The sequence below is a fragment of the Suncus etruscus genome, chromosome 18, assembly GCF_024139225.1.
Source record: "Suncus etruscus isolate mSunEtr1 chromosome 18, mSunEtr1.pri.cur, whole genome shotgun sequence".
In the NCBI taxonomy this organism is placed as follows: Eukaryota; Metazoa; Chordata; class Mammalia; order Eulipotyphla; family Soricidae; genus Suncus; species Suncus etruscus.
Genome location: NC_064865.1, coordinates 39,429,415 through 39,450,137, shown reverse-complemented (window position 1 = coordinate 39,450,137; position 20,723 = coordinate 39,429,415). Strand labels below are relative to the sequence as shown.

At 51.2% G+C, this 20,723-nt stretch overlaps 1 protein-coding gene across 1 annotated transcript in view; it reads right to left on the bottom strand.

The window, feature by feature from the left end:
- Positions 1–2,019: 2,019 nt before the first annotated feature.
- DEF6 (DEF6 guanine nucleotide exchange factor) overlaps positions 2,020–20,723 on the bottom strand; it is a 34,263-nt gene continuing 15,559 nt past the window's right edge. Inside the window, exons 2-11 of the mRNA XM_049765303.1 lie at positions 16,456–16,596; positions 15,828–16,013; positions 13,123–13,359; positions 12,876–13,022; positions 6,901–7,009; positions 6,502–6,800; positions 4,281–4,447; positions 3,986–4,184; positions 2,752–2,842; positions 2,020–2,588 (exon numbers count right to left, since the gene is read on the bottom strand). Of these exons, the coding sequence (XP_049621260.1) occupies positions 2,356–2,588; positions 2,752–2,842; positions 3,986–4,184; positions 4,281–4,447; positions 6,502–6,800; positions 6,901–7,009; positions 12,876–13,022; positions 13,123–13,359; positions 15,828–16,013; positions 16,456–16,596 (1,809 nt within the window). The 3' untranslated portion in view covers positions 2,020–2,355. The remainder of the gene's footprint in view (positions 2,589–2,751; positions 2,843–3,985; positions 4,185–4,280; positions 4,448–6,501; positions 6,801–6,900; positions 7,010–12,875; positions 13,023–13,122; positions 13,360–15,827; positions 16,014–16,455; positions 16,597–20,723) is intronic.

Here is a 20,723-nt window from a genome sequence, read left to right as displayed (position 1 = left end):
GAACCAAACCTGGTTTGATTCAAGGGAATCAAACCTGGGCCTCCCCCCATGCCAAACATGCACTGAGCCAGTTGAACTCTCTCACTGTTCCTTAAACTGCATCACTTTTAAGTTGTGTGAAGCCAAGTCAGTCACTCATTATTGAACTTATTCATCCATGAATTCACTGAACAGGTGTTTGTTGCAGACATTCCTCCTAAGAAGCTAAAGGAGACACACCCCTGTCCCCTTAGAACTGAGTATCCAGTGAGGGAGGCTCTATGTGAAGCTGCAGGGGAAGCCTGCAGGGTGTGGCCAGAGGAACTCCAGGAGAGGCTGCCTGGAGATCTGCAAGACAGAGGCCTTCCTGGACCACATTGAGTGCCATACAGGAACTTCCCTGAGTGACTGGAAAATGAGGGCTCAGAAGATCTGCATAGAGGGAGGAATCATGGGGAGACCAGATGAGACTATTCTTAGCCAGCTGGGAGGGCATGAGGGCATGAGACATGGCCCCAGGGGGTATGAATTACCAGTAACCCTTGAACTTGTAGACTGATTAGCTCAGGAAGGGTGAGGGTAGAGTCCAGGGGGAGTTTGCTGACAGCAGAGATAGAGGCTTCAGTTATGCAGCAGCCATGGGGTGGCCCGGAGGATAGATAGGAAGGAGTCTAGGATCCAATGATAGCTTTATGTGGGCCAATGAAGGAGGAGAGAACAAGTCTCTCCAGATGGAGAGATCACCAGATCCATCTCAGGTGAAAAGGTCAATGGGTCAGGGATGCAAGCAGCATGATGTCAGGAGACTGTTATTTTTGTTTTTGTTTTATGTTTTGTTTATTACTTTGATGCTCAGGGGTTACTCCTGGCTGCACTCAGGGACCACTTCTGGCAGTTCTCAGTGGACCATGTGAAATGCTGGGAATTGAACCTGAGTTGGCCATATATGCAAGGCAAATGTCCTACCTACTGGACTATTATTCCAGTCCTGATTTCTGGAGACACTGAACAAGTTACTTGACCTCTCTGATCCCCACTAATTCCACATGGAAGATAAGAAGTCTAGTACCAACCTCTCAGTAATGTCACGAGAACTGAAGAACTTGGGAAATTACAAGGCATAGACTAGGAGACCAAAGGTAAGCATCTTAACCCCTGCATTATCTCTAGCCCCTCGATAAGAACTTCTGAGGTGGGGCTGGCCAGAGAGCTAGTACAGTGGATAAGGCATTTCCTTTGTACGTGGCTGACCCAGGTTTGATCCCTGACATCCCATATGGCAACCTGAGCACCAGCAGGAGTAATTCTTTGTTTGTTTATTTGTTTGTTTGAGGGGGGCATACCCAGCAGTGCTCAGGGATTACTCTGGACTGCACTCAAAATTACTCCTGGTAGGCTTGGGGGACCATATGGGATGCCGGGGATCAAATCCAGGTCAGCCGCAATGCAAAGCAAATGCCCTATCTGTTGTGCTATCGTTCTGGCCCAGGAGTGATTCTATTTTTTTATTTTTTTGGTTTTTGGGTCATACCCGGTGATGCTCAGGGGTTACTCCTGGCTCTACCTCAGAAATCACTCCTGGCAGGCTGGGAGGGTGACCATATGGGATGCTGGGATTTGAACCACTGTCCTTCTGCATGTAAGGCAAATGCCCTACCTCCATGCTATCTCTCAGGCCCCCCAAGAGTGATTCTTGAGTGCAGAGCCAGGAGTAAGCCCTGTTGAGTATGACCTCAAAAAAACAAACAAAAAAACAAATAAAAACTACTAAGAACAGTAGCTCATTGCCAGCTACCCAACTATACCATCTTACAACACTCTAAAAGCCAGGCACCATCGCTCACTATCTCTGAGTTGCCAACATGAAAACACAGCAGGAACAGAAGTGCAGAAGGCAGAAGTGACAAAATGGGACAGTAGCCACTCACACAGTCAGCAAGTGGCAGAGTATTTCCTTAGGTGCCAAAGAGCCTAAGAAGAGGAGGAGGAGAAGGAGGCAGCGGCGACAGCAGGGCCTGCTCGCAGGCCTGGCCACAGCTGATTCCGGGAACAGTTTTTATTTGAAAATAGATCTCCACCACCCAATGGCAACCTGGAGGCAGTGGGCCCGGTGCCTGCTTGTTTACTTTCCATCCCAGCACTGATGCCAGGGTCCTCAGGGAGAAGGCACAAGGTCAAGTCCCAAGGATCAGGTCCATGGCAGCCTCAATGCGAGGGGCTTGATGCTGCTGCAAGAGCCACACCAGGTTTAGTTGTGACTTCTTCCTTTTGGAGGGGCCCCAGGCCCTCAGCTCCTTCTTCCATAGGGGCTGCTGTCACCCCCAGGCCTGCTGTGACCGCCAGGTGTGCAGGAAGCCAAGGAGCGAGTGACAAGGCTTACACGGGCTCGTTTTCTGCAGGTGAATCCAGCTTATTTTCCTGAGGTGGAGTCGCTGGTGGGGGAGCTTCATTGGCACCGTTGAGGGGCTTCTGCAGCTCCGAGCTGCTTGGGGAGGGGGTCCTGTCCCCCTGGGAGCTCCAGCGGGTCAGGCGCTTGAGGGAGGAGTCCCGGCGGGCCAGGAAAGGGGCCTGGAAGCCTGTGAAGGACTTGCTGGTGGCGGGGCGTTTGTCTGAAGAGAAAAGGCGAGTATGGTCAGGACAAAGGTCTGTGCCCAGGGCAGAGGCTGAGGGACCCTGCCCTGAGGTGGATGGAGGGGGAGCACAGAGCTTCCGGCCTGTCGGCTCTTTGCTGGCTCTGGAGATCTGGAGATGACCGAGTCTCACCCTACTCACCTCCAGGCTCAATCGGGTGCATGAGCCGGTTCATCTGGACATTCCAGTGTTTCACGTTGGTGCTGGCCTGGTGCAGCTTTCTCTGGGCAGCCTGTAGGAGCAGGGCCAGTGTGTTGTACGTGGTCTGGGTGGGTCAGAATCCCCAACCCAGACAGTGTCTTGGCCCTTTAGAACTTGACAAGAGGCCTTAAAAGCTCAGCAGGGCGCGGGGTGGGGAACTCATGTATGTTGGCTACCGAGTCATATGTGTGAGCAGAGGTGACCCTCATTTTTAGGGAACTCAGAGATCCCTGAAGGATAAGAATGAAGCATAATTATAGCTCCTGTGTATCAAGTAGCTAAGAGGTGCGAGTCTGTTTATGATATTTTTATTTTTATTTTTTTGGTTTTTGAGTCACACTTGGCATCGCTCAGGGGTTACTCCTGGCTCTATGCCCAGAAATCGCTCCTGGCAGGCTCGGGGGGGCCATATGAGATGCCAGGAATTGAACCATCATCCTTTTGCATGAAAGGCAAACGCCTTACCTCCATGCTATCTCTCCAGCCCCGTTTATGGTCTTTTTAAGCGCACTGAGCCAAAATCCAAACAAACATATTCCACCACCACCACACAGCTTCTCCATGAAATCTCTCTCCAGCATTCTGCCAGCATTCATAGAGGAACTTGCCCTTTCTCATTTCATTTGAAGGCGGGGGGGGGGGGGGGTTTTAACCATGACCATGTAAGCCAACCAAACAATCGATATAAAAATTTTTTTAAAAAGGGGCCAGAAGGAGCAGTGGTGCTAGAGGTAAGGCATCTGCCTTGCAAACTCTAGCCTAGGATGGACCGCAGTCCTATCCCCTGGCGTTCCCTATGGTCCCCCAAGCCAGAAGCAATTTCTGAGCGCACAGCCAGGAGTAACCTATGAGGATCAATGGGTGTGGCCCCAAAACAAAAACAAAAATAAAATAAAGGGGCCAGAGGGCTGGAGCGATAGCACAGCAGCAGTAAGGCATTTGCCTTGCAAGTGGCCAATACAGGACCGACCCAGTTCAAATCCCGGCATCCCATATGGTCTCCCAAGCCTGCCAGGAGGACTTCTGAGCGCAGAGCCAAGAGTAACCCCTGAGTGCCAGGCGGTCTGGTGTGTGTGTGTGTGTGTGTGTGTGTGTGTGTGTGTGTGTGTGTGTGGTCATGTGTGTGCCCCCAGGATTCCAGTCAGGTGCCACCCAGGCGCTGGGCAGGGCTCACCTCCACGTCCTCGTCGGCCCGCTGCCGGTTCTGCCGCACCTCCTCCAGCTGCTGCTGGGCCTGCTGCAAGGAGCGGGTCTGCAGTGCCATCTCCTGCTGCAGCTCCTGCTTCTCCTGCTGCGCTCGCTCGATGTAGCGCTCCTGCTCTTCCTTCAGCAGCAGCAGCTGCTTCAGCTTCTCCTCCTCCTCCTCCAGCAGCCTGCAGGCAGGCAGGCAGGCGCGGGGTCATTGAGTGGCCCAGGCAGGCGACCAGGTGGCTGGGGGAGAGTCCCAGGAGAAGCCCCAGGGTCCCTACCTGGCCTGGGCTAGGCGCACGGCCTCCTCGTCGCGCCGGGCCTTCACCTCCAGGTGCAGGGCTTCTTGCAACCGCTGCTGCATATCCTCCAGCTCCTGGATGCGCTGCCGCTGCCTGGCCGCCTCCTCCTTCTTCAGCTCCATCTCCGCCTGCATGGTGGCCCGGGCCTGCGCAGGGGCACAGAGGCAGGGTGAGGGCAAAGGGGGCAGGAGGCCCTAGGTAGGGCTCAGTGATCTAATGGCTTGCTGAGGGCTTGACTAGGTCGAATGGAGGCCAGTGAACAGAGGTTCCATGGTCAGCTCCAACCCAGTAACAACAACAACAACAACAACAACAACAACAACAATTATTGGATTTTGGGTCACACCCGGCTGCACTCAGGGGTTACTCCTGGCTGTGTACTCAGAAATCACTCCTGGCAGGCTCGTTGGACCATGTGGGATGCCGGGATTCGAACCACCGTCTATCCTGGGTCAACTGCGTGCAAGGCAAACGCCCTACTGCTGTGCTATCTCTCCAGCCCCACTAGTAATAATTAGTATTATTAATAATCATAGTAATAATGGGCCGGGAGAGATAGCACAGTGGTGTTTGCCTTGCAAGCAGCGGATCCAGGATCAAAGGTGGTTGGTTTGAATCCCGGTGTCCCATATGGTCCTCTGTGCCTGCCAGGAGCTAGCTATTTCTGAGCAGACAGCCAGGAGGAACCCCTGAGCACCGCCGGGTGTGGCCCAAAAACCAAAAAAAAAAAATCATAGTAATAATAATACAGTTTAGCGGGTGGTGCACTTGCCTTCCCACATGGCCAACCCGTATTTGGTTCCCAGCACTTCATATGGTCCCCAGGGCCCATCACCAGGTGTGCTCCCCGTATATTTTTCCCCTGTAGTTTATAACTAAGGTATTGTGATAACCACTGAAACCCTCCTCTTTGGAGCTCACCATAAGGCTCTAAGTAAAGGTCTATTTTGTTGTTGTTTTGTTTTTTGAGCCACACCAGGTGGCGCTCAGGGGTTCTTCTTGGCTCTCCGCTCAGAAATCAATCCTGGCAGGTTCAGGGGACGTTATAGAAAGCCAGGGATGGAACCCAGGTCCATCCTGGGTCAGCCGCGTGCAAGGCAAAGGCCCTACCGCTGTGCTGTCTTTCTCTCTGGCCCCAGTAAATGTGTATTAACAGCCACAAAACGAAGGGCTCAGAGAGGCTCTGAGATCTCGAACTCCGGAGTCTGGGCTGGGGCTGAATCGCAGGGGCCCTCGGGCTCCATCCAGATCTAGATACGAGATCAAAGTGCCTGTACCTGCCTGGTCGGCTCCACATTTGTCATCCTTCCTTCCTTCCTACAGTCCCCAAACTGGTTTTGCCATCAACCTAGATCAAATTTGCAGTGATCTGGGTCCAATCTCTGGCCCGACCTTGATCAAAGGCTGGGGTCACACTATAGGAACTATAGGGACTGTCCCTATAGTCCTTTATTTTATTATTATTATTATCATTATTTATTTTGCTTTGTTGGCCACACCCAGTGATGCTCAGGGGTTACTCCTGGCTATGCGCTCAGAAATTGCTCCTGGCTTGGGGGACCATATGGGACACCAGGGGATCGTACCGAGGTCCATCCTAGGTTAGTGCCTGCAAGGCAATGCCCTACCGCTTGCACCACCTCTCCAGCCCCAAAAGTTTTGAAGTGTATTTTTTTTGGGGGGACCACACCTGGTGACACTCAGGGGTTACTCCTGGCTAAGCGCTCAGAAATTGCCCCTGGCTTGGGGGGACCCTATGGGATGCCAAGGGATCGAACCACGGTCCTTCCTTGGCTAGCACTTGCAAGGCAGACACCTTACCTCTAGTGCCACCTCTCCGGCCCCAGTCCTTTATTTTTATTTTATTTTTTTGTTTTTTTGGGTCACACCCGGCAGGCTCAGGGGTTACTCTTGACTCTATACTCAGAAATCGCTCCTGGCAGGCTCGGGGGACCATATGGGATGCTGGGATTCGAACCACCGTCCCTCTGCGTGCAAGGCGAACGCCCTACCTCCATGGGATCTCTCCAGCCACATATAGTCCTTTATATAAAGGCCGGCCTTCATTGCATCCAATCCCTTCTCCCTAAGCCACGCCCACACACCCGCCCTTTCCACGCCCAGACACGCCCCCAGCTGTGCCAGTACTGGATCCAGATGTGCTAAATTGCCTAGACCCCGCCCCGGCCACGCCCATCACCTGCTCGGCCTCTCGCAGTTGCCCCTCCAGGGCCTGCTGCAACTCCCGGTGCTGGCTGCGGCGCCGCTCCTCCTCCTCCTGCAGCAGCCGCTCGGCCTGCCGCTGCGCCTCCTGCAGCAGCTCCAACTCCTGCAGCTTCCGCTCCTTCTCCTCCTGCAGCTGCTGCAGCCGCACCAGCTCCTCCTCCTTGGCCAGGCGGCGCTTCTCCCTCTGCTCCCTCTGTTCTCGCCTCTTTTGCTTCAGGTCCTTGTGGAGGGACGACTTGCCCTCGGCCTGCAGCCGGATCGCAGTCTGGATGGCTGCGGGAGAGCCAGGGGAGAGGGTCGGCGGGGGTCTGGCGAGGGGAAGGCAGAGCTAGGTGGGACCGTTAGGAGTGTGGCTCAGCCCCACAGTGCTCACCAGCTGTCCACTCCTGGCGCTGGCGAGTGTCCGAGGCGCTCATCTCGTAAGTGCGGGTGACTGTCTTCACGCAGAACATGCAGCGCTTTCCCTCCCGGTCGGGCAGCACCTGTGGCACACACACACACACACACACACACACACACACACACACACACACACACACACACACACACACACACACACACACACACATTAGGATCTGCAGCTACTAACAATCACCCCCCAAAACTCCTTTGGTCTAGACTGGGCCTGTTTCCCTGGGCATTCTGTGACCCATCCTGGAGAGCTAAGCATGAGATATTTGTTCTCCCTGCAATGCTTGTAGGCTTTGGGGTGAAGGGATTGATCACCCCACAGTCAGCTCCCACCACCACCACCAGTCTGTGATTTTGGGGGTCATGTTAGGATTCCAGTGAGGAAGTTTAGCTGTAGCTACACAGAACTTCATTCTCCCAGAGCGTGGCCTATTGAGAAATTCATCACTTTTTACACCCATAGATGGTTTTCATTTTCTGTTTTTGGGTCACACCTGGAGGCCCTCAGGGGTTACTCCTGGCTCTACACTCAGAAGTGACTCCTGGCAGACTCAGGGGATCATTTGGGATGCCAGGGATCGAACCTGGTCTGTCTTGGGTTGGTTGCGTGCAAGGCAAACGCCCTACTGATGTGCTAGCTCTCCGGTCCCTACACCCATAGCTTTTTTTCTCTTTTGATGTGTGTGCGTGTGTGTGTGTGTGTGTGTGTGTGTGACAGAGAGAGAGAGAGAGAGAGAGAGAGAGAGAGAGAGAGAGAGAGAGAGAGAGAGAGAGAGAGGAGAGAGAGAGCCCGAGTCCTCATCCAGCTATCACGTAGGCACTCTCTCATGAGCTACGCCTCCACAGACATTTCTGCCGAGTCTGCAGTGTCACTCATCCTTCTAGGCATTTGAAAGTCTTGAAAGGTACCTTAAGAACAAATTCAAAGATAGCACAGTGGTAGGGCATTTGCCTTTGCCCAGGATGGATCTGGGTTGGATTCCAGCATCCATATGGTCCCCCCAGAGCCTGCTAGGACCAATTTCTGCACACAGAGCCAGGAGTAACCCCTGAGCACTGTCGGGTATGGCTCCAAAACAAAAACAAACAAACAAACAAACAAAAGAAGAACAGATCCTGGAGCTGAAGTGATAGCACAGCTTTGCATTGTGGCCGACCAGGGTTTGGTCTATGCATCCATATGGTTCCCTGAGTTTTACCAGGATTGTTTTGGATGGCAGAGCTGGGAGTAACCCCTAAACACCACCAGGTATGACCCTGGTCATACAAAAAACAAAAACAAAAAACAAAAAACAAATCTTGGGCCTTCCTAAGTTTACAATCTTGTACGTGAGTATGTGCGCGCACATAACACACACACACACACACACACACACAGACATACACACACACACCTGGGGTTTGGGGGCCACATCCTACTGTGCTCTTGGGGGAATCCAAGGCCTTCCCTCCTATATTGTCTCCTCAGCGTCCCAAGTTTACTTTTATTTGCGGAGGGAGCACCCAGTGGTGCTCAGAGGTTACTCCTGGGTCTGTGCTCAGAACTTGCTCCTGGCAGGCTTAGGGAACCATACGAACCATACGGAATGCTGGGGTTCGAACCTGGGTTGACTGCATGCAAGGCAAACCGCCTTACCACTGTGCTATCACTCTGGCCCCACCTAAGTTTACTTTCTAGTGGAAAAATCACAATTACCATGAATTGAGCTCTACTGTTCTAAAGTGTAGACTAGTCTTTTTCTGCATTATCTTATCCCTTTCCGTACAACACTCCCAGGCAGGCTTTATGAGCTCCACTTTATAGAGAAACGGAAACACTTAGTCTCATACTGATCACTCTGGCTGCAGCGGGGGCAGGAAGCCCTGTCTAGGCCTGTGATTGTCTCACTCATTCCTACAGTAGCAAAATGCACAGAGACCAGGCTGCCCAGGAGAATAATTTTTTAAATTTACACTAAGTGTTAATCAGAAGGCGGAGAAATAGGAATCCTCTCACGCTGGGAATCTCAGCCCCCATGGGAAAGGGATGGGCCAGTGCTGGGGGTGTGGCTCAGGGGCAAGGCACTTGTCTTACTCCCTGAGTCTCATATCCCTGACACCACAAAAAAACAAGCAAGCAAAAAAGAAAGGAAAAAAAAAAAAACCTGCTTGGCTATCCATTAGGGAAATTAAGCAAAGAATTATCTTATGATTTAGGAGTTGTACTCCAAGTATGCATATACCCAACAGAAACAAGGCACGTATTCACCCAGAAAAAAAAATTGTTCACCAATAAATTAACAAAATGCAGTTTATATGGAGATATGGAGACAGTGGATGAAATACTGTCTTATTTCACCATAAAAAGAAATGAAGAGGGGCTGGAGTAGTAGCACAGCAGTAGAGCATTTGCCTTGCATTTGGCAGACCTGGACAGACCGGGTTCAATCCCCAGCATCCCATATGGTCCCCTGAGCCTGCCAGGAATGATTTCTGAGTGCAGAGCCAGGAGTAAATCCTGGGCATTGCAGGGTGTGGTCCAAAAACCAAAGAAAAAAAAGGAATGAAGAGGCCAGAGAGAAAGTACAGCAAGTAAGGTCCTTGCCTTGCATGCAATGATTGACCCATGTTCAATATCTGGTACCCCAAGTGGTCCCCAAGTACTTCCAGGAGTGATCCCTGAGCACCAGGAGTCAGTCCTAATCACAACCAGATGTGGCTTCCAAACAAAGACAAGTAATAATAATAGAAGAAATAAAGTTCTGGTTTGGAAGTAGCTTAAGAGGCTAGAGCAATTATTATTTTTATTTGTTTGTGGACTGTATCCAGTGGTACCTGGGACTTACTCCTGGTTCTGCATTCAAGGATTACTCCAGGTGGGTTAAGGGGACCATACAGGATGCTGGGGATCAACCCAGTTGGTTAGTACAAGGCAAGTACTCTCCCCTCTGTATTATCTCTCCAGAGAAACAGCACTTCTTTTCTTTGGTTTTTGGGTCACACCCAGCAGTGCTCAGGGGTTACTCCTGACTCTATGTTCAGAAATCTTGCTCCTGAAAGGCTCAGGGGACCATGTGGGATGCTGGATTTGAACCACCATCCTTCTGCATGCTAGGAAAATGCCCTACCTCCATGCTATCTCTCCGGCCCCAACACTTCTTTTCATGTAGGAAGGTTAGGCTTAAAATCCAGCACCATATCTAATTCCCCCAAGTAGCATAGAGTTTGACCACAAACCCTCCCCAAATAAAAGAGGGCTAGAGATAGTATAGAGAGTAAGGCACTTGCCTTGCACACAGCTAATCTGGTTTCAATACCCTAAACCCTATATGGTCCCCTGAACATATTGCTTTCAGGAGTGATTCTTTTTTTTTTTTTTTTTTCTGGTTTATGGGTCACACCCGGCAGTGCTCAGGGGTTACTCCTGGCTGTCTGCTCAGAAATAGCTCCTGGCAGGCACGGGGGACCATATGGGACACCAGGATTCGAACCAACTACCTTTGGTCCTGGATCGGCTGCTTGCAAGGCAAACGCTGCTGTGCTATCTCTCCGGGCCCTCAGGAGTGATTCTTTTTGTTTTGTTTTGTTTTGTTTTTTTGGGGCCACACCCGGTAACGCTCAGGGGTTACTCCTGGCTATGTGCTCAGAAGTTGCTCCTGGCTTGGGAGACCATATGGGATGCCGGGGGATTGAACCATGGTCCGTCCAAGGCTAGCGCAGGCAAGGCAGGCACCTTACCTCTAGCGCCACCGCCCAGCCCCAGGAGTGATTCTTAATAAAGACCAAAAACCAGGAAAAGAAAAAGAAAAGAGCCAAAGAGGGAGTATAACAGGTAAGTCACTTGCCTTGCATGGAACCGACCAGGATTCAATCCCAGCATCTCATATGGTCCCCTAAGTACTGTCAGGAGTAATTCCTGAGCACAGAGCCAGGAGTAACCCTTGAGCATTTCCAGGTGTGTTCCCCAAACAAGCAAAAAAAAAAATCAAAAAGAAAAGAAAGGAATGAAGTACTGATTCATCCCACTGTATGAGTGAACTTTGAACACTTCACTCTAAACATATTATGTGAGGGGCTGAGGACTAGCTTAACATACTGAATGCAGGCTTTGCTTATGGGAGACCTAGGTTCAATCCCCACCACTACATGGTCTTCTAAGCACCACTGGTTGCACCCGCAAGAACAGAAGCCCCAAAGCAAAAGAAAACAAGTATATGATATACAACAATCTAGGAAATAAGAGGACAAAGGTTTGACCCCACTTCCGTAAGGTGTGGAGAAGAGGCAAATTCACAGAGGCAGAAAGTAGAAGTTATCAGGGGCTGGGAAGACTGGGGGAGGAGGCTTTATTGCTTAACAAGTACAGAGTTTCTGCCTGGGATGATGAAAAGGTTTTGAAAATAGATAATGGTTATGGTTACACAATGCTTGTGGACATCCTTATTGTTACTGAATTGTATGGTTAGGACGCAAGTTTCTTGTACCATTTTGTTTCATGTATATATCATGATTTTTCTTTCTTTTTCTTTTTTTCGGTTTTTGGGTTTTTGTTTGTTTGTTTTTGGTTTTTGGGCCACACCCGGCGGTGCTCAAGGGTTACTCCTGGCTATCTGCTCAGAAATAGCTCCTGGCAGGCATGGGGAACCATAAGGGACGCCAGAATTCGAACCAACCACCTTATTAGGTCCTGGGTTGGCTACTTGCAAGGCAAACACCATTGTGTTATCTCTCCGGCCCAGGTGTGTGTGTGTGTGTGTGTGTGTGTGTGTGTGTGTGTGTGTTCCTTTTTTAACAATGATTTTAAGAACTGTTGTCAGCTTCGAAAATAATAATGGGGCCGGGCGGTGGCGCTGGAGGTAAGGTGCCTGCCTTGCCTGCGCTAACCTAGGACGGACCGCGGTTCGATCCCCCGGTGCCCCATATGGTCCCCCAAGAAGCCAGGAGCAACTTCTGAGCGCATAGCCAGGAGTAACCCCTGAGCGTCACAGGGTGTGGCCCAAAAACCAAAAAAAAAAAAAAAAAAGAACATTTTTGGGGCCGGGCGGTGGCGCTAAAGGTAAGGTGCCTGCCTTACCTGCGCTAGCCTAGGACGGACCGCGGTTCGATCCCCCGGCGTCCCATATGGTCCCCCAAGAAGCCAGGAGCAACTTCTGAGCGCATAGCCAGGAGTAACCCCTGAGCGTCACAGGGTGTGGCCCAAAAACCAAAAAAAAAAAAAAAAAAAAAAAAAAGAAAATAATAATGGACAGACCCAAAGGTGAATGAAGCGGGTAGAGAAGGAATGCAGAAACAGTTGCCAAAGAGGATGGAATTGAAGTGAAAGAGGAAGACATTTAAAGAGAATCTCACCTCCCCATACACATACACTCTGCGATATCGGTTGAGATATGTCGTATTTTTCTCTGAAATCTTTAGCAAAATCTACATTATTCACCGATCACTTTCATATTCGATTTGTAAGATGTTTTGCATTGTTTTGAACCATACCGAGCATTGCTCAGGAGTCACTCTCAATAGTGGTGCTTGAGGACATGTGATGGTGCCAGGGATGGAACCCAGGGCTCCAACACTTAAGCTCAGCCCCTTGATCTGGCTCCCTGGCCCCTCTAGCTTTTGTTAAAGCTGCAAAGATGGGCCCGGAGAGATAGCACAGTGGCATTTGCCTTGCAAGCAGCCGATCCAGGACCAAAGGTGGTTGGTTCGAATCCCGGTGTCCCATATGGTCCCCCGTGCCTGCCAGGAGCTATTTCTGAGCAGACAGCCAGGAGTAACTCCTGAGCACTGCCGGGTGTGGCCCAAAAACAAACAAAAAAAAAAGCTGCAAAGATGAATGAGAGTTGCCTTGAGGCCAAAATGGTTCTCAGGCCACATTCACTGAACAGGAATTTCCCCGTGGTTCCCTGCACTGACCTTCTGGATCCCCTAATCTCTGCTCTGTGACATCCTCGAAGCCCTCACCTCCACACAGCATTGCGCATCTAGTGGGATCGTTCCCCTTTTCTCTTTGCATTCTTCACTCCCAAAATAGCAGAGGGAGTTGGGTTGCAGCTGGAACCAGCGCTCAGTCCAGTTTCTTCTCAGGTGTCCTCGTTTCCACAGGTAGCCCTGCCAACCAGAGCCAAGTCAGGACATTATAGCGTCTTCCTCCTGCCCTGCCTCCCTCCACCCCACACACCCACTTACCGGCCTCTCCAGAGGGTCTTACCTGCTTCAGCACATCTTGGATGAGCTCCAGGTAGACCTCGTGGATGGCCATGCTGAGCGTGTCCCGCCCCACACCCCGAAGGCAGCGCCCCGAGTTGAAGAGATCCAAGAACTTCCAGACGCTCAGGCCCCCGCTGGTCTGGGCCCCCTGAGCCTCCTGGGCCAGCAGCTCCTCCAGCTCGCCAAACCCCACTTCTAGACTCATGCTGCTCAGCACCTTCTTCAGCAGATATTCCACCTGGGGGAGAGGGAGCTTGTCATAAGGGGCCACCAGCCCAGGGGACATTTCCACCTGTCAAAAGGGACAGTGGTTTGGGGGAGTGAGTCAAGGGGGCATGCAACATACCAGATGCTTAAGCGCTTTACCAGGGTTGAGACTTGGAAGGGAATTGTTTTGGAGTGTTTGTTTTGTTTTGGGGTCTCACTCTGACATGCTCAAGGATTACTCCTAGTTCTGCACCCAGGCATCATTCCTGGTAGACTCCGGGATGCCAGGGACCGAAACTGGGTAGACAGCATGCAAGACAAATAAATGCCTTAACCCTCTGTACTGTTGTTCCAGCTCTGTGGGAGGGGATTTGGGAGCCTTAACCTGCAGTGGAGGTTGGGGTTAGGGGTCTACCTGCATGCCACACTCCTCACCCTGAAAGAGACAGGAAGAATGGCAACCTAATGGGTGAATCAAGCCACACAGTGAGGAGGGGGGTAAGAGAAAGTCATGCTGGGATCCTGGGGAGCAGGAGGGAGGCACACTGGTGATGGGTGTGGTGTTGGAATCAAGTACATGAGAAGCCATTCGTGGCATTATTAGTCTATTGTATTGTTAACCACAGAACCTCAACCAACCAACAACAATTAAAAAAACCATTGAGAAACAGAAACAAAAGGTCTTATAATAATAAAATAAATAAAATAATAATATAATAAAGCTGGGGCTGGAGAGATTGTGCAGCAGGTAAGGCACTAGTCTTACACACAAGCAGACCAGGGTTTGACCCCCAGCATCCCATATGGTCCTCCAAGCACTGCTAGGCGAGATTCCTGAGTGCTGAGCCAGGAAGTAATCCCTGAGCATCGCCGGGTGTGGCCCCCAAAAACAAAAGCTTTTTTAAATATGAAATAAGGGGAGGTGACAAAGAAAACAAGTCCCCCCAAATGTCAGAGAGGGTACAGAGGGACGTCACAGCACATGGAGAACAGCTAGACTGAATCTCAGAGCCCCTGAATCCACTGGGTCCCACTAGTCCTTATTCTGAGCTCCCCCTGACCCCCCCATCCTTCCTGGTGGGGAGAGTGTGGGATGGGGGCGGGGAAGCAGGGCAGGGGCCGGAAGCCTGTTACCGAGGAACAGGAAATGGTGGCTGGGCACATCCTGCAGCCGGTTGTTCATGCTGAGTCTCACAGGAGCTCTCGGCCTTGGGGTCTGAGGCCACATGTTCTGACTGGCGGGGGGTGGGGGGGTGGGGTGGGTGGGTGGGGGGTGGGCAGGGACACCCAGCTTGGGGTCTGTACAGGGAGAAACCTGGTCCTCAATCTTGTGCCTTCCTGGAAGCCTCCTGGGAAACTCTCTCTAGGGCTTTTCTTTTGGGGGTTACTGGGACACAGCTGGGGTGGTGGGTGCACCAGTTTAAAGCACAGGTGGCTTTTATCCTTCCCACACACAGAATCTGGGGTACCCTGAGAGTTTCCAGTTAGCTAGGGTCCTGGAGAGATGGGGTGGAGGGAGGCAGGTGGGCTGCAGAGAGGGCTGGGGAGGGGGCACAGCTCAGAGAGGGAGCACTCGTCTGGCATAGGTGAGACGCTGGGTTTGACTCCTGGCACTGCCAGAGAAGAGAGAGAAGGAGCTCCCTGCCCCCCCCCAAACCACCCTCCCTTGGCTTCTCTATTTAGGTCTCTGAACGGGGTGTGCCCTGGTTCTTCCCTCCAGACAGGAAGGCACGTGGGTGCTTCCAGACTTGGTGTGAGCAGGATGATGGCCAAGGAAGGGGCCCACACGCTTCTCGGATTGACACTAGAGGTTTTTGTTTGGGAGAAGGGATGGGCCACACCCGGGACAGGGTGCTCAGGCTTACTCTTAGGATCATTGGGTATATAAATGGTGCCAGGGATTGAACCCAGGTCAGCTGTGTGGATGGCAAGTGCCCTACCCGCTGTACTTTCTCTCTGACCCAACCATTATTTTATGTTGGTTTGGTTGGTTTTTAGGTCACAGCCAGCAAGGCTCAGGGGTCACTCCTGACTCTGCACCCAGAAATTACTCCAGGTGGTGCATGGCATGGGGGACCATATGGGATGCCAGGGATCAAACCAAGATGGGCCACATTACAATGTGTTTGTTCTGGTTCCTCACTTTGTTGTGTTGTTTTTGCCATACCCAGCGATGCTCAGTGGTTACTCCTGGTTCTAGCTCAAGAATTATTCCTAAAGGTCCTCAGGGAACCCCAACTAGCTACAGAAAGTGCCTTTCCTGCTGCACTTTGGCTCCAACCTGCCATTTTACCTTCCTATCTCCATGTTACAGGAAGGAGACTTTTGAGACCATTTTCCTGCTGAGGGGCAACAGCCCTGAGGGAAATGGAATTGGGGTTCTCCAAGGAGAAGCAACTGCTTGTAGGCAGCTCTTGAGAGGTACCAACAGAGCAAGCAGAGCAGAAAGGGCATGTGTGGGGGCACCCTTCAGCCCTGGAGCAGGTCTGCCTGTCTCACCTCATCGGGAACCATGATCAGTGGGTACTTGTCCTCCGACAGGAAGTTGAAGAGGCACCAGAGGCGAAAGGCGTCCTGGTTGGACAGGGAGTTAGTCCCATTGCTGTCCACCCGGTAGTTCTTCTTGGCCGTCAGCGTCCAGCACAGTTCATCGAAGTGCTCCTTAACGAACGCCCCCTCTTCCACCTGCCATGGCCTGTCAGGTCAGTCCCAGGGACAGCAACTTCCCTGCTCCCCCTCACAGCTGGGCCCAGGCCCTCCCTGCACCCCAGGCCTCTGGACAGAGAAATTCAAGCCCAGGGGAGAGAGAGAAGGGGAGGCTCAAGGTAGAGTGAACTGTTTGAGGAAACTAAGGGGAGAGAGATGGGGAGAAAGAGGAAGAATGGGGAAGAATAGGGGAGGGAGGTGATGGGGAGATAGAGATGAGGCAGAGGTGGGGAGAGACGAAGAGGGGGGGAACAGTAGACAGAGGGAGGTGTAGAGAGCCCTTGATCAGGTCCCTGCTGGGCTCTGGAGGGGAGGCCAGGACAGAGATGAGAGAGACTGAGTCACAGTGGCGGTTAAAGAGCTGAGTGAGAGGGTGCAGGAAGTGTGGGGTGTGGGAGAGGTGGGCACGAGAGGCACTGACCTTGTCCAGGATGTACTTGTTGAGGTAGGGCATGTAGCCCTGGCTGGACACAGGGCCGTCATCGTCATCACGGAAGTGCTCCTCGAGGGCCACCGGGTCATGGGGTATGTGCAGCACCGTGTACAGGTTGTGAGACAGCACCTGAGAGAGAGAGCAAGTACTTGCGTCCTGTGCCCTGGACCCCACACCCTCCCTAGTACCCCCTATGCAGGACTTTGGACCACACACAGAGCCACTGTGTTCCCATAATAACCATTAACGTCTTACAGAGGAGGCCCCCAGAAGGCCCCGGGGGCCCTGAGCTAGGCAGTGCACTTCACCCCTTTATTAGGAGGTACTGTCCTTTCCCTGGAGCAAAGAAGCCCCAGGGGCTGCAGTAATTCACCCCCAAGAACCCAGAGTCAGCAGGAACAGTGGATAAGGAGCTTGCCTTGCATGAGGTTGACCTGGGTTTGATCTCTGGCATCCTAGATGGTTCCCTGAGCACCACCAGGAATGATTCCTAAGTGCAGAACCAGGAACAACCCTTGAGTATTGCTGGATGTGGCCCCGAAACAAACAAAAGGAAGGAAGGAAGGAAGGAAGGAAGGAAGGAAGGAAGGAAGGAAGGAAGGAAGGAAGGAAGGAAGGAAGGGAGGGAGGGAGGGAGGGAGGGAGGGAGGGAGGGAGGGAGGAAGGGTGGAAGGGTGGGAGGGAGGGAGGGAGGAAGGGTGGAAGGGTGGGAGGGAGGGAGGGGGGAGGGAGGGAGGGGGGAGGAAGGAAGGAAGGAAGGAAGGAAGGAAGGAAGGAAGGAAGGAAGGAAGGAAGGAAGGAAGGAAGGAAGAAAGGAAGGAAGGAAGGAAGGGAGAAATGAGAGAGCAAAGAATGTGGCTTGGCAGTGGAACACACACCAATCATGTATGCTCCACTGTAGGCTCTGCACCCCACACTGCCCATTGTGGCCCAAGTGGGCCCCAACACCACTGGTCATGAGCAGCACCATATGTCCAGACACTGAACTGTCAGGCCCACACAGTTGGGCTGAAGAGCACCACGACTGACTTCTGGCTTTCCCTCAGCCTTTTTGGTTGTCCCACTCCATCCACCACCAAAAAATAAATGGAAGGGTCAAAGTTAGACCCCTGGCCGGGATACCAGGCCAGAAGGTTGCTGCTGTATTTGAATACTGACCCAAGCTATGTTCTCCAATTGGATTGTGAACTCTGGATACCAGGACCCCCAGTATCCCCAAAACCATTAAGAAATGCTCTGTTCAACAAAGAATATGAGAACTGGTTTTCAGCAGGAAGTTTGCTCGGGGATGTGTGTGGGAGGGATAGGACAGGGAAGGGAGCAGTGAAGTGGCCTGCATGACAATGACAGCCCATGGGTTAACAGTGTCGGAAACCACAGAGACTTGAAAGAAAAGGGGGAGGCAGGTGTCTGCCACTGAGGCAGGGAGGAGGTGGGAGGGAAACTAGTGACACTGGTAGAAGTCAGTGGGCACTGGTGTTGGAACTTTGTACACTTGACACTCATTCATGAATAACTTTGTAATTCATACTGACTCAGTAAAAAATTTTTAAAAAAAGAATATTGGTGTGTGTGTGTGTGTGTGTGTGTGTGTGTGTGTGTGATAATGTTGGGGCCAAAGAGATAGCACAGCAGGTAGGGCACTTGCCTTGCATACAGCCAACCTGTGTACAATTCCCAGCATCCCATATGGATGAATCTGTCTGTGGTGGTTTCTGAGTGCAGAGTCATGAAAAACCTCTGAACACTACTGGGTATGACCCCTAGACCTAAATAAATAAATAAATAAATAAGAATGATGTTTTAAAATCATTCAATATTAGGACCAAAGAAATAGCATGGAGGTAAAGCATTTGCCTTCAATGCAGAAGGATGGTAGTTTGAATCCCGGCATCCTATATGGTTCCCTGAGCCTGCCAGGAGCAACTTCTGAGCAGAGAGTCAGAAGAAGTAACCTCTGAGTGCTGCCGGGTGTGACCCAAAAACCAAAAAAAAAAGGAAAAAATTATTCAATATTAGGGTATTTTTTGGGGGTCACCTCTGGTGGTACTCCAGAGTTATTCCTGGCTTTGTGTTCAGTAATCACACCTGGTGATATATGTGGAATCATAGGGATGCTGGGAATTAAACCCAGATTGGTGACATGCAAGGCAAGTGCCTTATCTTCTATCTATACTATGTCTCCAGCTCCCAGTCAGTCAATAGTAATATGAGAACAATTTTCAAATAATCATTGAAATTCATAATTGGGAAAGTTTATTTCGGGGAGCCACACTCAGCAGTGCTCAGGGGTCACTCCTGGCTCTGAGCTCAGAAATGGTTCCTGGCAGGCTCAGGAGACCATTGGGATGCCGGGAATTGAACCTGGGTCTGTCTAGGGTTGGCCAAATGCAAGGCAAACGTTCTATTGCTGTGCTAGCTCTCTGGCCCCTATAATTGGGGAAGTTATGAATAAATAAAAGTATTCATTATAAAAATGTTCAGTTCAAGGCTGGTTTTCCTTACCAACCGTCAATCCTGGACTCAGCTTCTCTGGTTTTGGCCCATTCCTGGGGCTGCTCAGGCCTTATGTCTGGCTCTGTGCTCAGGGATCACTTGAGGTGGGCAGAGGAGGACCACTAACCTTTTAAACTGGGTTCAATTGTGAGCACATCAAAAACCTGATCCAGGGCCCAGAGAGATAGCACAGCGGTGTTTGCCTTGCAAACAACCGATCCAGGACCAAAGGTGGTTGGTTCGAATCCCAGTGTCCCATATGGTTCCCATCCCTGCTAGGAGCTATTTCTGAGCAGACAGCCAGGAGTAACCCCTGAGCACCGCCGGGTGTGGCCCAAAAACAAAAAAGAAAAAACAAACAAACAAACAAAAAAACCTGATTCATTTTCTCACCCCCCCTTGACCTTTTCTTCATTTCTTTATTCCTTTTTTTTTGGGGGGGTGTCACACCTGGTAGCACTCAGGGGTTACTCCTGGCTTTGTGCTCAGAAATTGCTCCTGGCAGGCGCTGGGGGACCATATGGGATGCCAGGATTTGAACCACCATCCAACCTGGATCGGTTGGGTATAAGGCAAAAGCCCTACTGATGTGCTATCTCTCTGGCCCCAATTTTTTATTTATTTATTTATTTATTTATTTATTTATTTATTTATTTATTTATTTATTTATTTATGGTTTTTGGATCACACCCGGCGGCACTCAGGAGTTATTCCTGGCTCTGTGCTCAGAAGTTGCTCCAGACAGGCCTGGGGAGGAGGCAACCATATGGGATGGCCGGATTCGAACCAGGATTCATCCTGTGTTGGCAGCGTGCAAGGCAAACACCTTACACTATTGCTATGCTATCGCTCCAGCCCCACATTTCTTTATTCTATTTTGTAGCAGGAGGGAAGAAAAGAATCTGATTCTTTCTAGGTGTCTTCCAGGCTTCAAGTCCAACTTGGCAACATGAAAAGCTGGAGGGCAGGGTAGCCTAGGAGGGGCTCAATATTTCTCCTTTCCTCACTTCCCTCTGAGCATCCAACCTTGACCCCACATCTACACCTCATCCCCATGTTCTTTAAATGAGCTCTCGTGCTTTCTGCCTTCTCTTAGTCCATAGGAGTCCTTCCCAATGAACTGTGGGGGGTAGGGGGGAGACAGCTCCCAAGGGCCGAGCACACGCTTTGCATGTGGTAGGACATGGGTTCAGTCCCCTACACCACAGCATCCCCTGAGTGCCACTTGGAGACACCCCAAGCACTGCCTGGGAGTGGCCCCCACACCACCGGGTGTGGTCCACAAACCGAAATCAAACAAACACAGTGGCCTGCTCTTATTTTGGTAATGAGTCTTGATTTTCCCTTTGAGAAGTGCCTGTCCCCCCAGTCTCAGAGAAAACCATAGCATCCCTAGCTATGTGGCCACGGGATTTGCACCTCAGCATCTGGGGGACTGGTTTCAGGATGAGCTCATGACTAAATCGGCCGAAGAGAATCAGTCCAGGATTTTTGCTCTCTAGGGTGGAAGAGAGGCCTGTTCTATTTGGGGTGATGGTTTTGGTCTTGAGGCCACAACTAGGGGTGGCCTCAGAGCTGACTCCTTGCTCTGCACTCAGAGATCACTCTTTCTTGTATTCATAGGACCATATACGGTTCTGGGGATCAAACCCAGGTCAGCCTCATAAAAGTCAAACATCCAACCTACTATCTAATCTCTCTGGCTCCTATTTTCTTCAGCAATAAGGATAATCAGGCCTGAGAGGACAAGTCACCAGAGA